We start from the raw sequence: 15,876 nt of genomic DNA on the forward strand, positions 1-15,876 counted from the left end.
AACAATCTTCAAAGGAGCTCAACTCAGCTACCAGCTACCAACCGGTGGCTCTTCTCGCTATACCTTCAAAAATTATGCAGTCCCCGATATGCGACGGCATAAGCGACAATTTCTTATTCTGAAACTTCTTTTCACCTCAACAGCATGGTTTCAGAAAGGGTCATTCTTGTATAAGCAGCCTGTTGACTACAGTGGACAAATGGACAACCATATTTGACCACAAGGGAAAGTTTGACGTCGTTTGACATGACTTCTTAAAAGCTTTTGATAGGGTCTACCATATATGTATTATCAATAGGCTCAAAAGACTAGGAATCAAGTCACATTTGATTGATTGGCTAGCTTCAAATCTAAAAAGTCAACATTTTATCGTCAGGGTTAGCTTCAATTTCTGTCAGACTATGGAATGTCCTAGTGGAGTCAATGAGGGTTCAGTACTGAGACTTTTCATCTCTTGATTTATATAAACGATCTTCCACGTCAGGTATCGACATACTCACTACATTTTGCTTGTCATGCGAAACTTTGGAGAGGTACGCAATCAAGAAGATATGCTATCACTTCAGGAGGATCTGACTCGACTTCAAAGTTGGGCAGATGACAACGGACTCACCTTTAACACTTTGAAGTGTAGAGTAGTCCATCTGAGACATGTTGCAGACTACAGTTACAACTTAGGAAACTCCTCTCAAGAAGTATCCCAAGTTGCGAAAGAGTTAGAAGTGCTAGTACCTTAAAATTTGAAGTCTTACGCTGTGACAAAAATACCTTTCGAACAAACCTTGCACTGGTAACATTGTAGCGCATTTTTGGCCAGTTTGACGGGAGACATTTCCACATAGTCTTCAACAGTGTCATTCGTCTTCATTTAGAGTACGGAAACAGTATTTTCTCCCTCACTCCAAAAATATAAGGACACTGGAACTCACCCAACGGCGAGTCACGAAATCAGTCCGGGGACTCAAATTCAGGCCCTATGAAGAACACCTTCGATCACTAGACCTTCACCCATTAGGGTACAGGCGTCTTAAAGGTGACCTAATGGCCCATAGTATCTTAGATACTCTGGGAAATCCCCTTAAACACCTACTTAGGTTTAGCTCCAACACAAACCTATGGGTTAACACCTAGAAACTAGAGAAACAACACAGCACAACGGACTATAGACACAACTACTACTCCTCAAGAGTTGTCAAATGCTGGAATTCGCCGCCGTCTGAGCTATTCCGAGTGACTTTCCAGGAGTCTTTTAAGAGGAATCTTGACATATTCTCAAGGGCTAAGGATAGTATTTTACTATGATTTACCGACTTTTTTTTTCTTTTATATCGTTAATATACCTAAATCACTACATGGAGGTGTTGATGACCCACTGCTACCAAAAACGAAAGCCCGTTAATTGAAAGCTTCTTCTATTCCATCCACAACTATTTGAGCCATTTGAAGCATTTGAGTCTACCTAAGTTACTACTCGCATCTGTAATTAATGAAAGTTCAAAACCTAATAAGTATCATTATCCATTTGTAGAGTATACTACACTATGAAAACTTGATAGCAAGTATGTATTTCAGGTGTTTCAAGATTTCCTACTTCACCTTTTCTGCTTGTTGATGGATTTCAATATTATTTTTTTAAATAGTTCAATATCTCGTCTCAATACTGCTGCGATATTTTGAATTAGTATTTTTTTCCGCGAGATCATATGGAGTATTGTTAGTCTTCTCTTCATAACAACTTTTATACAAATTTAGTTGATTTACAAGCCAAGGACTAGAGTGTCGATAATGAATCATTTACAAAATGGCTCTCCAGCATTAGATATGAAAAGAATCGAAGCTGCAAAAGCTAATCGTCAGTTGCAGCTTGAAAACTGGAGGAATTATGAGCGACAAATGCAGACATCAGATAAACATCCAAAGAACATTCGTCCTCGTAAATCACATCATTTAAACGTGAAATTTACCGATAACTGCGTTCTACTTGATGCTACTCTCCGTGGAGATTGTGAGGAAGGTGAGTTTTGTTGTTTCAAATCATTATCGAGAAATTCTTTATTCGTTTTCTAAGGCTGTTAAGCCCTTTTGTTTAAATTAAACTTATCTTAATGAATGTGTAAAGACGTTGTTTATGAGAGCAAAAGTACATTCAACGCTCTTTTAAGACCACGAACCAGACGACCTTAAGAACTCAAATATTTTATAGTATGACAACATTTCCCTACGCTTTCTCCTTATAAAGCTTTGTGCTTTCCTAAAAGTTCTACGTTTAACTACATATTATTATTGATTGTTATCCCAAGTTCAAAATTTTGTAAACCTACATTGTGCTAACTTTATTTGTACAAGTGGTATGTTCATTTGGATACAGTAAATCAGATTGTAATGACTGATCCACCAGTAGGTAGTTTTTTTTGATTTTGGCACCTTTTAAACGTAGGGAGAGTGCTTCTTACGGGATTATTCTAAAGGTTGCTCGTATACCTTTAACCACTTCATTATCATTTCAAGGAGGAAATGAATTTAACTAACTTCCCTAAAGCTTCTCTTACAACTAAATTTTTGTCTACCATAAATCCTATAGGTTGAGCTTGGATCTATATGTACAAGTCGCCAAGACCATTTTAAGCCTTTTACTGACCTATAATTTAGTCCACGAAGAAATTAGTATAGAACTTGACTATGAAAATGAATATACATGAAAATAAGCTAATCCACCTGAACATAAATGTAATGGCTAGCAAACGAGCTAGCGGGAAAATGCAATACAATGAACAGACGACACTTGTTCTAGGGGCATCTATGTTTTATATTTTAGAAAAATTTTCAATTACAATGTTTAGTGATATGACATGCAATGAAGGCAAAGTGATCTTGTATACTAATTTTATTAATTCTTAGGGTTTTACAAACAAGCGAGCAACTAATTTTAGGACGCAGAGGTAGCGTCCGAAGAAGTTGTATGCAGTTTCACGAAGCGTGCCAAGATTGCGAAATATGTCTTTCTCAGATATTGTAATCTTAAAAGAAAGCCCGCATTTGATTACCTGGTAATAATGAAAGAATAAACATTCTGTTAATTTGATAGTAGCTCAGTTGCTCAAAATGTTCAAACAAATCTATATAAAAATATTTAATATTATGTTTTATTAAAGGTTCAGTCAGCTTCACTTACAATGACTAAACAATTCAGTCGCAAAGTAGGCTTGCACATTCATGTTTAATACAACGAATCTTGCCAACTACCACGTTTTGTATGCAGGTATACCTCACACTAACTAGGGATTGAGCATTTTATCCAGTTTAGACGATCTGACTTAAACACGACTTCTACTAATCTCACTAATACTTTAAGAGCAACTTACTTTGTGTTGTAAGGTGAAACAGAACCATAATCGGATTTACTGTGGGGTTCCTGATGGGCTCCAGCTTAAAAGCTGATTAAAACTACCAAAATATCTGACAGGATATAAGACTTTGCTATGTGCTACTTATCAGTGATTAGTCGTGCAAAATGATGATGAGTTCTGTTGCTAAATAAACAGTGACATCGTGATACCTCTTTACATCTTGCTTTGAGTAGAGAATCTGTAAAAGTCTGAGCCTTTTTGTACCATTTATTAGTTAATAGTTCCGTGAAACTACGGTAATACAGATACGTATTACTTTTTGTTGCTTGTAAGATAATTAGGACCCATATTATTTATCACCTTGATCATCATCATTGAAATTTTAGCCCTAATTTTAGGCACCTTCATTAGTTTAAGTCAAACAGATATATGTAGAATTTGGCTCAGTACAAACATCGTAGAGGACATACTCGACAGATCAACATCATTTGTAGGCTTAAGAGTAAAGGATCCGAAAATGTCCCCAAAGTATACATATTTTTTCCACCATCCATTTGTTCAGGCATCTAACAACACTTTTAGCAATTAATCCTTCTAAAGTCTATCGGTTCGTGTGATGATTATGATTGACAAGCATAAAACTTACGCTGTTCAACACTTTTTCTCACTTAGTGTAGGTTTATTCTGGATAAATATTTATCGTCCATACACCACCACTATTTATCTAGCTTAGTTACTTTAAATATGTGGATCATTTCGTCATAGTTCTTTAAAAGTTTAGTTGTGCTACAAGACTATCCGTTTATTTTTACTAATAGCTTTGGTTTTTACCTAAATATTTGTTCCCTTGAAAAACCTTAGTCAAGCATTTTCGGTTAAGCACAAGGATGTTTTGAAAAAAATATTGACATTTGTAAAACGGATCGTAATTAAGTCAGGAAATGTCTCGTGTAAATTGTTTATATATCAGCCAACTGACGAACATAAAACAAATAAAAAAGTTGCAGGTAAATTCCTGGGTTCTATGAAAGCAGTAAAAACTTTATTTTCCTCAAGTCGGCATGAAATACTGTTGAAAAGTTATTAAAACGTCTCAGCGTTTTGTAGTCTTTCACTGCCACTTTTCATGCTTTCATAAATATACATAGCTTTCCAACGAAAACAGCATTTCTAAGCAAATAATTTTGAAGTGATGTGTTTTTCAAATAAATATTTGATGTGCAATATTCACTGTCTAAAGTTTCGAAAGTTATATGCATATATATATATATATATATATATATATATTTCTCAAAGGAAGTTTAGCCAGACAGTATTAGGAAATATCCCAAGTTTATAAATCTTCACAACCAGTTCCATAAATATCAAGTCCTCTGCATTCGACCATTGTTAGATTATATCATAACTACTTCTATTTATCCTGTTGTAAACACTTCCATTTTCAAGTATGTTTATATACCCATCTAAAATATCTTAATATGTAAGTAGGTATGTAAAAGATTATTAAGTTGGAGATTATTTAGTTTTTCCATGTTCTTATCATTTATATTTATGATAAATAAATGTGAATATGTTTATTTAAATTCATGTTTTGAAACAAATTCGGTGGATGGTTTTAAATATTCCATTTTGGTGCGACTTTTGTCAGTCATAAAACAGAATTATTTGTGTAAAAATAATGTGTTAAATATCCATTCCCGTTAAAATAACGTTTAATTAAACCAATTTAGTTACTTAAGTCAGGCATAGTTAAGAAGTTTTCCACATCTTATGGCCTCTAAAGAAAACGATTATTAAAGAAAGTGGTATTGAATAATAAGAGATCAGTGTTTTCAGCCTTAAAGCAACTAAGTTTTTATTTTTGAGCTACTTTTTGTTAAACATTATCCTTTTTTATCTCATTGCCACGACTGACCTCTGAGTAGTTACTAGTGTCACGTGTGCGTAGTTCTGTCCAAATTCAGTTCTATAGATCTCGTTGTAATGTGTATGTTTCATTGGCAGCTAGTTGAAAGAAATCGGCAGGAAGTGGGATCGACTTCATATAAGATAGCTTGTGGTAATGTAAATTATAGCTCTGTTTGATATCAATTTGTCCTTGCTGAGTCTAACTAAAAAGTTATATCTCTATTTGTTAAAACTTAAGTTACAAGAAGGGTTTTCGGAGGTAAATAATTCATAAAGTGAATTACGATTGATAAAGTAAAGTTTAATCCAATATATTGTCAGTACAAATTGGTGTAGATCTTTGGAAGATCGATAAGATGGATTATGATATACTAAAGCCTTGCTGAATAAATCATCAAAGTGTGATAATTGAAAAAGTACACTTTCTGATACTCACTTAAGGTAAATCATTATGATACCAGAACGTTTCTCGATAGCTAAACGAATTTTCGGGATTTTACTACCAGTAAAATTACCTTAGCTCTTAAACGCTTTATGAGTTGTATTAGTCAAGTTCTTAGCATAAAATTAACCAAATAGTTTCAACATCCGTTTGTGAACAGATTCGTCTCAAAATACTTCGTATATACAGAGGACAGGATCAAATGATTTTAATATCAGAAGATACAAATACTAATAAGTTTAGAAATGACCATGATTCTGATATTAAATACACGAAAGAGTGTTGATTAAATACAACGAATGGGTCTGTTTCACTATAAACAAAAAGCGAGACTGAATTTAAAGTATAATTGTCAAGTCATTGAGTTGCTTTATCATGTAAGTTGTTACCATTGATAATATTATCACTGCCTCCTTCATACTTGATATTATTTTTCTCATGAAAGCAAAAGTTCTTTTAAGCATAGAAAATTACCTGTTCTAAGTTTTATCAACATTTATTCCATTAAATGTCTACATAATATAAGAGCTGGTTTTTTATTACTTTGTTTATAATAAATCAGTTTCTGTTATGTTTTTGAACATTTTCAGTAGTAATTATTGGCAGTCTATGGGGACCATTTCCCTTTACATAACTAACGAAGGTCATAAAATGCACAAAAATATAAACGCTCAATTAGTAGACCTATTTTTATTTACTGCTTATCAGCTACTATCAATGGCCAGGTATAGTGGTATATAGGTAAAACGTTTTAGAAAATGGCCAGAATATAAGAGAAGTTATGTAATCACAAATGAGTTTATTGTTTGGCTAAGTTTGTTATCATACTGTGCTATGAATATAGACACTTCTTAGCCTAAATAATTATTTACCTTCTCCCATGGCTATCCAATAAACGTAAAAGACGGTGGATATTTTTATGTCAAATGTTGAAATAATGATTTTTACTTCACTGTTAGTAACTGTGCAAGCTTTCTACTAAAAAAGGTAGCTTAAGATTAACTTACGTGAAATTCATAACGATAATTATATCCAGAAAAACAGTAAACGTACGCTTTGTTGCCACTAATTTATCTAAAAGTGTGCATATAAAAACAACAAATCATTTGAAGATTAGGATGAATTCACGCCTTAGTGATTTTTTTCAACTGCTTACAATTTAAAGTGACTACTAAAAAAAGTAAGAAGATTAAACAATTTTAAAAACATTCTTGCTCGTTGATGTCAAAGTGTTAGGGTGATCTTATAAAATGAAGATAAAGAGCTCTTTCTCTACTTTTTGAATATACAAAAGATGGTGCCTACATTTGAACGAGTAAGGTCGAATGTAAAACAAAAAAGATGAGGCTTGTTTCCTTTCGATCGTGTGATGAGGACAATGATCCCAGTTAGGCTGGTTACTCACACTTGAAACAGGAGAACGAAATGACGGCTTTTTCCAGTCGTGATGACTGTTAAATACAAACTTAATTGTATAGGTAATTTTTGCTGCTTAAAAGTCACATTGTTTCATCGATCCAGTCAACATTGCAATGCGATATTTTGCTTCTTACAATCAACACAAGAAAATTAGAAAATAACATAAATGAACTTGCGGTTATTTCAGTGGTGCGGGAAAATAACACATATAGCACTGATACAACAGTTATCTAATAATGCTGAATGGCTGGCCTTGAAGTTGCCTGTCAATGATAGTTAACCTGTAGAATTGTGTATGACCGTGTTTTACCTGTCTCTGAACAGCATAAGTTCTATGTTTAAAAAGATCATTGAATGAGAGCATTTGAAATTCAACAAAATAATAAAACATTTTTACAGAACAAACCCATTAAGGTCTCTTATTTAAATGGTGTTCTGGATTTCAGCTCATTGGTTCGACTGTTACCTTCTGAATTCTTCATGTGAACTTTTTTGTATGCCAACTGAATTATAATTGTGCAGTTTTCAGTACACATTTTGCAGATAAATACAAATTAATACGAAAGCATATTGTTAGTGTTTTATTCACTAATATTTAGTCAGTAGAAGTTGGAGTGCTATTTTTATTCGAATGGACCATACCGACATGGAGTTTGATCTCCTCTATTTAAGATACTCATTCAACAAAGAATGAGGCAAATAACATAACAAAGCCAAAGTAATTTGAGCTGCTAATCAAATCATTTAGTATAAATTCAAAAAAAGTTTTACCAAGTAAACATGAGTGTAAAGCGAGCAGGGCAACGTAATACAAATAAGCCCTTTTGTGTATTTTTATGCTCAATCTTAGAAAGGTTATTGAAATACCTTTAGAATGTATTATGTAATAAAAGTATCACGATAATGATTTTGTTTGAAGTTCAGCTAATCTAAATCAAGTAGATTGTAAGCGAACAAATACCTAAAAAAGGAATAATACAATATGTATTTGGAAACTAGTTTGCTATTATAACTACTCATTCAATTTAATGTGACCAGTTGGTTGATTGACAATAAACAGAGAATAACTACGGGTTTGAAATACATACAAACCAAACGATTTGGTATTCATCAATTTAAAATTTTTCGGAAGTGTGATTTCCATTTGATGGTTCATTATTCAAATACACCTTTTAAACAGCTGAAAAATCAGAACAAAATGACTCACCAGAGATCCAAATTTGTTTCTGTTACAATTGTTTTCATGAAAATACACCCACTGTAACTACTTAAACGGAATACTGTTAGTCAATATCATGTAGAAGTGTTCATGACAAAAAAATCTTCTCTTCACCAAAATCTATCCCTCTCAAAATTCTTCCGAACTAGGGACTTGATTAGATTTTAAAGACACAATAACTATAGCTCAAGAAACGAGCCAGTCAGTGGTGCTCAGGAAATAGTTACATGATTGTAACATGGAAGCACACGGATTCAAATATGCTAAAAATGACTTCTTTCGATAAGTTGGAAAAAAATACATGCACTAGTGTATGGTTTTGTTCTGAAGCCAAATTATTCGTCTCAGTATTATCTTTACTGTTGAACGTTTATTAATAGTATAGAAGATAATATAATCTGCTCTTAGATTGTTAAATTAGTTCTTGCCATTTGAAGATCTTCAGGAATAGTCTACAAAATGGTTAGCTTTAGCATTTGGACATTGTGCAATATATCTTTCCAAAACATTTCATGGCACATTGACGTATGTCATTAGAGTAGTGTACATTGTTTCGTGGAATAGTAAATACTCCACTTTGAAGCCTAAATCTATCTAGATCACATGACTAAAAATACTCTCTTCCCTATGAGTTCTTTTTAAATTAAATATTTTGTCTGTTTCACGATGTGGTGTTATAAAATTTTTTTTCGCACAAACGTTTTCATTTTATCGCGGTTTCAGTTGATTTTCTTTCTGATAAAATGTTGCTTTGAAAATAAACCATTATAAATAAATGTAAAATGAAGTTTTAAAAGTTTGCATTCAAAATCACAGATAGTGGTTGGAACAAAAAACTTTCGTTTAACGCTTTTTATCACTAGCTGTGGTTCCTATATTAATAAAATATGCTACTCACTGAGTTTAATAAACAAATCAAACACGGGCCACTCACCAGAAAATTTTTCAACCAGTTCCCGAATTCAAAATACGCGGTAAAAGATCAAGTATTTTTCAGTACATAAAACCTGATAATTGGATGTTAGTGTTACATGGTTTACCAATATTATAAGACTTAAAACAGTTCATTTGTTTAACTCCATTGAGAATTTTTCAGACAAAGTAATCTTGTAATCTTATGTAGTTACATTAAGACGAAATTGATTCACTTGTCCTTCTTTGTTATTGACCTAAGTGTGAAAACCAAATGTTCTTAAAGCAAAACAAGAATTTATGCCGGGATTCGCTGAACTCGTTTTAGAATATTCTACAGAATATTTTGTTCTCCATATTTATCATTATAAGGACTTAATTCACTTATAAAGTACATGAAGGTTTACACACTCGGCTTCGGTAGTACTGTTTAAGGATAAGCCAAGTAGTTGAGCTTACTGATTACTTAACTTATTGAACAAATGGTTAACACAAGGCCTAGGTGCTTATAACAGGAACTCGACTGGATTTTAGAAACATGCACAATCCATGAAACTAATATGAAATTTATTTGTTTGATAAGTGCGAGAATAACATTGATTTTCTCAATATTAGTTTTTTTATTGACTTATAATGAGACGCTATTATTTAGTAGGCGGCATTTGATACTTAGTGACAGTGTTGATATTCAAATAATTGAAAAATCTATTTCAAAACCTAGTTTGATTATAACATTGGGTTCCAGGACACGCGCTTCGTCATATTTGGGACTCATCAGCTATATGTATTTGAATTCCAAAGTTGATGTTCATTCTAGGACTCGTACTCAGTACCGTTCTCTTAAAAAGCCATTGCTTTATCTAGGATGTAGGAGCACTCAACTGGCGAGAACCAAATATGGTGAAACGCACGTCCTAGATTCGAGTGATAGCTATCATTCTTATCTACTTACCTGTGACTTAACGGCAATATTGCGGGTGCACGAATGTCAAAAGAAACTGATCAATCAAAGTATTAAACATCAGTGATGTGAATATTTGATACACGTTTTATTGACTTTTTGATTGACTGTGTGCACTAAAATTAAACTTTGTACTTGCCTTTTGGCACAGTATATCATTAAGAATTATGAATAAGATATTGACTGGAAATGGTCAATACACTTCGTGGTTTGTTTCTCGTAAACATAAAGTTAACCCCTCACGTTTACATTAGCCATTGAATCGTCGATTAAATCCACACGATAAAGCTCATTTATTTCATCCTACATTATTGTTCATTCTCGTTAGCCGAAAAATTGCTCGTCGACTCTTCTTAAGTAAATGGATTGTTCTAAAACTTATCATATAATGCTTCAGGTTTAAAGTTTGTGTGTTTATAAAAAAACACAAACCTACTGTAAGATGCAAATTTGTCTGCTTTTGAACTGTACGACGGTTTTTCTAGTTTTCTTTTCATCCAGAAGTATGTAGTTCATTAGAAATGGTGTATCACGGAAACAGTTTTGTAAATCACAGGAGAATTTATCCAGTTAGTTTCGATGAATATCATTATTAATATGTATAGTTGACAGTAGGATTAAAGCCCATATGAGAAATAGGGTAGTATAAATGAAACAGTGTTTTTAGCTAATCAATATCAATAAAGGTTTAAATTTGTCAATAACCTCTACTTATTCGTTTGTCTGAATACAGTATCACAAACGTTGATTAATGTTGGTAAAATAAAAATTTACTTTAAGATTTAGACTTATCTAAATGAATATCGTTTCAGAATCTCAGGTCTCAGACAATCCTGTAATTCGTCGAATTCACCATTAGTTTAATCATATCAGGTACCGAACGTTGAAATAACCTGCATATTAATTTACTGTTATACATCAATCGGTCAAGATATCGATGTCATTCTACTCAGTAGTAGATTGAGAGTCAATTGAATAATAAACTCTAATATTTGATGACTAAGTTAATTCTTTGTTTTATTCGATAGCTACTCATCAACTAGTTGACATTGAATGGGGCCATGGATTCACTTACTCTATGGAGATAGATATCTGTTCGTATTTTAATTACTGTTATATTTAGTCCTTAATAACTGTACAATCATTGTATTTTGGGTGGTAAAATTTAAACGTTTGGTATCAATGCTGTTTTATGAAAAAGTATTTTAATGTTTAACAATGTAGAGATACATGAAATTGCATAGCTTCATAGTAGCTTCAAATTTCAAGTCGATTCAATATTACTCAAGGCAAAATCAGTGAGTCGTGCAAGTGAAGTATAAACTTTAGTACAAACACTATATAATCCTTAGCAAGATCCCAATAATTAATTATTGTCAGTTGGACTGTGTTTATCAGGACAGGGAACAGAAGGGCATCACACATGTGTGACAATTTATAATAAACAGATAAAATTCTAAAATTTTCTACTACACTGACACCAATAATTATGAGTTAGTTTCTAATGATGACCAAACTATTTTGTACCACGCAACATTTCTAAAATATAACCAGTTACTATAGTGGGATGCATGTGATGTTATTCACGTGAATATGATAGAGTTTTAATCTTAGAGTTAAAATTACTGAAACCTACTTGTTGTAGAAATTATGGGTGTCTTAGTTGTACTTCAAAAATATAAGCCGATATAGCTGTAATTTAATAGAACGTACCGACAAAAAAGTATTCTGATAAAGAATTTTGTTAAAATTACTATTTAATAATATTTAATTTCTGTCACAGACTACAATAAATCCCTTTTACTGCAGAAAGTTATACTCAGGAATTATAAAAGATAGTTATTTCACGGAATCATTTGTTTCATTAGTATATTTGACGTAAGTACCATTCAAATTTGTGGTACCTTGTACTAGCTTTCAAAAATAAAATAAAAGTTTCTAAAATTCTATTTATTTTCCACCCTATAAGAAAATTGCTACCGGTTTTAATTCATTAACCTCCATCCCATTCTTCTGTAGACATTCAGGATAGTCAGATAATAATCAAAAGCTAAATAATACAGCTAATATATATACACTGAATGTTTAGGAATAAGCACACGGTTGTCAAACAACTGGGAAGCAAAATAGTCATACAATGTCATGGAATTGATAGTCGCCTGGGCACGCAAAGAGCCAAGTAATAATTTATAGTTTTATTACGACCATGTTAAAACTTGCCCTGTCAAGTGTATCATTGTTGATTAAATGTGTTATAATTTAGATTTAAACAGGTGAATATACTAATCATAAGAATAAACAGATATTTGTAACTTGTTATTAACTCTATTTAGTGTGTTTCAGAAACGTAAGTGGCATGGTTAGATAAAGTACATCTGTCATACATTTTGTGACATAACAGTAGTCTTAATAATGCAAACTTTAGTTCTCACGCTTTGTTAATACTCCTTTTATTTACCTTGGAGTAAATTTGTCCTGGTGTTGCGGAATTTCTAATTATAAACGAATACATTAACTGACAATATTCTGCCTTACCGTAATACCATGTTGAATCATTTGTGAATTCATTTAAATGAACATAAAAGTTTGAAAATTATACATAATCGGTTGGCCGTTGAATATGATTGTAGTAGCTAAATAGTAATCACTTTGATTGATGTAGTGGTAAGACGTTAATTCTGAGTTAGGTATGAATAATTGACTCGTTAATATAAAATAACCATAATATTTAGGACCCACTTTGTAAATGATCTTTACTTAATATGTTTGATCTAGTTTCGAGAGTACCAATCAGTAGATAATATAATTCAGTAAAGGAGACGGCAGTATAGTCAACTTTCAAAATATTTATTTAGTGTGATGTGTTACTGGGATTTGTATCTTCTTTGTTACCCCATTTCTGTTCTTATCCTCCTATAATCCTAGTTCTACTGTTTTAACTAAGTTCAACTCATGTTTACAAGTCTACGTTAATCATGGAACCATCAATAATCTTCAAGAAAAGATAAACTCTTGTGAAAATCGTTGTATAACGTAGATCTTCAGTGATACTGTTGAATTTGTCCTAGTTATCATGACAATTGAATCAGCTCAAATAGTTTCGCAATGATTCTTTTTTTCATCTAACCCAGTCAGTTTTTGTATCAGGATAACACTAACTAAAGCGACTAGGTTTATCGCATACCTAAAAGTTACTTGTTTGTACATTTAAAATATTGTCTTTTGAGTTTTCTGGTTTAGTCGAATTACATCACTATAGAGTGAGGCTAGTGTTAAATACAAAAATGTGTCAGATGACCATTCTCACTTTGGCTGATATTACCTCTGGGACTTACCTGTAAGCCTTTATATCTTGTGTTCTAATAAAAGACACGGCTTGACGTGAGATTTCGAAATAGAATGCAACAAATGAATAACTTAATCGTGTTTTTAACTGACCGTGATGTCAATGTAAGTGATTCCGAAATTAATCTGAGATTAATCAATTGTTTTTTAATTATTTATTTTGATTAGTCGTAATACAATGAAATGCTTCTGTTTTTTAATCACTGAAATGAGATTACTTCGCATAAACAAATTCCCACTATTTTAGTGTGAACTTTTATAGTTTGTTTACCAGGTTTATTAGAATTTTGAGAAAATTAAGAAATTTTTCGTATTTATGTAGTATTTGCTTCGCAAATAAGTACTCTTAGAATCTTATTTTAATTAATATTTACGACAGTAATCTAAAGCAGTTTGTTCAGATTTAACGCTTTGTTATTCTTCTCTTTGTCGTGTAATTATTATTTATCCAGTCAATGGCAAACTACTACGCGTGTAGGGTACTACTATTTTAGTATTAATTAATATTAGTGACCTAGAGTGTGAGCAGGTGGGCTTTCATTCTAAATCCATACAGCGTAATCAGTATATTACTCGAAAAAAGTTATGTGTTACGATGTACAACTAAATAACTTCTCCTTTCATACTAGTTGTAAATCCCTTGGTTTCTTCGGATATTATTATTCAAACTTAACACTTGGATCACAAATACTAACAATTTTACTTCTAGGTATTAAATTTTCGATATTTTAAAACAAATTTCCGAGCTTTAATCCCTTAATTATTTATTTAAAAAAAAGCAGACTGATTCAGTATGATTGATAAGCACTTCTGTTTCATAACAGAGTGGGTTAATCATTAAAAAAATAAGTCGATGTTTGACAAAATTAGAGGTAAATTAATTATCTGTTTATTTGTTCGATTATCAGAGGTATTTTCTCGGTATAACATTTTATTATTATTCAGTGTATACAGTATAAATCCAAATAAAGAAATAGAGGTGAATCATTTAAAAATGTTCACTCAGAATGTTAGCAAGAAATGTGATGTGCTATTTAGAATTCTTATTGATTATTTAGATTATTGATTGACGCGTAATTTGTGAGCTAGACGGAACAAAATTTTGTATATCAATAACATGACAAATTACATGAGAAAAAAAAGTAAATAATATAGACTGTGCAAGTATTTCAGTGCTTTTGTTCTGCTTTTTATTGGAAAAATAAATCGAAGTTTAATGAATTTTAAACCTGAAGTATGTGCAGATTTAATGTTGAAAGAAGTGAATTATTTCATTATTGAATGTCAATGATTGGAATTTAACCGCTAATTCAACGGAATAATATGGAAGTCTCAATTCAATAATAAAAATATATATGAATGTAGTTTTTTAAAAGCTAAAGTCTAAATTAAGTACAAGGTTTTTTAAAAATAATTCTTAGTTTATACCTTACAGTAAGAGTTTGATATATACTTTCATTCACAAATGAAAATTCAGTTATAATCTCTAAATAACCTTTGGTCAACTTGAATTGAACGGAGCTTGTGATTTGAACACTTACTCGTTCTCTATGTGTTTTTAGGAACGTAGCTATTTAACAGCTGAATGAAGTGTAACATTTTTATTTTTATTATGAAAAATTAAAGCAAGCAAATGTGTATTTCTAAGTAGCTAATTATCGACAAATATATTTTTTAATATAGCTTATTTGTCCGTAACAGTATATTATGTGAGAAAATTATATTTAGGTTAGATTTTATCAAGAATTGATAGCACGTAAGATTGTGTAGATATTCTAGTATCCACTAGATTCAATCAGTGTAATCTAAAAAGTTGTGACAAAGATACTTTGATTGTGAAGATTTATAATGGAGTGAATGAAATGTTACTACTATTATGCAAAAATACTTCGCTAATTTTTATAGTCAGAAGTAAAAAAGATAAAATTTTCTCAGCAATCACTAGCCGCATATTACAGAACCACTGAGAATATAACATAAACTTTTATTGTCCTTGACAAAAGAGAAAAATTCAGTAATAAGACTAAACGTTCATAAGAAAAGGCGATAAAAGTAGATATTCTCTCAAATAACTGACCTCTTGTTAGTTTTTCTGGATAAAAGTGCTGAAGAAGTTGACTGGTAATGGTGGATATAAATAGTAAATAGTGGTCACTAGACATTTAAAAATAAATATTCCAATTTCTCTTTGTTATACATGAAATATGACTATCCACACTCTAGAAGTTTTCTTATATCAGAAAAAGTTAATCATCAGATAAATATTAAACATGGTCGGATTCAGTGTAAATATACCTTCGCTTTAAAAATGTGATAGCTAATC

At 31.8% G+C, this 15,876-nt stretch overlaps 1 protein-coding gene across 3 annotated transcripts in view; it reads left to right on the top strand.

Annotated features, from left to right (window-relative positions):
* Window positions 1–1,643: 1,643 nt before the first annotated feature.
* The window catches only part of MS3_00003548 (uncharacterized protein), an 85,352-nt gene continuing 71,119 nt past the window's right edge, over window positions 1,644–15,876 (top strand). For all 3 annotated transcript variants that reach the window (XM_051211373.1, XM_051211374.1, XM_051211372.1), the window contains exons 1-2: window positions 1,644–1,713; window positions 1,753–2,014. In XM_051211373.1, the coding sequence (XP_051071428.1) occupies window positions 1,786–2,014 (229 nt within the window). In that variant the 5' untranslated portion in view covers window positions 1,644–1,713; window positions 1,753–1,785. The remainder of the gene's footprint in view (window positions 1,714–1,752; window positions 2,015–15,876) is intronic.

Source organism: Schistosoma haematobium, chromosome ZW (assembly GCF_000699445.3).
Source record: "Schistosoma haematobium chromosome ZW, whole genome shotgun sequence".
Classification (NCBI taxonomy): Eukaryota; Metazoa; Platyhelminthes; class Trematoda; order Strigeidida; family Schistosomatidae; genus Schistosoma; species Schistosoma haematobium.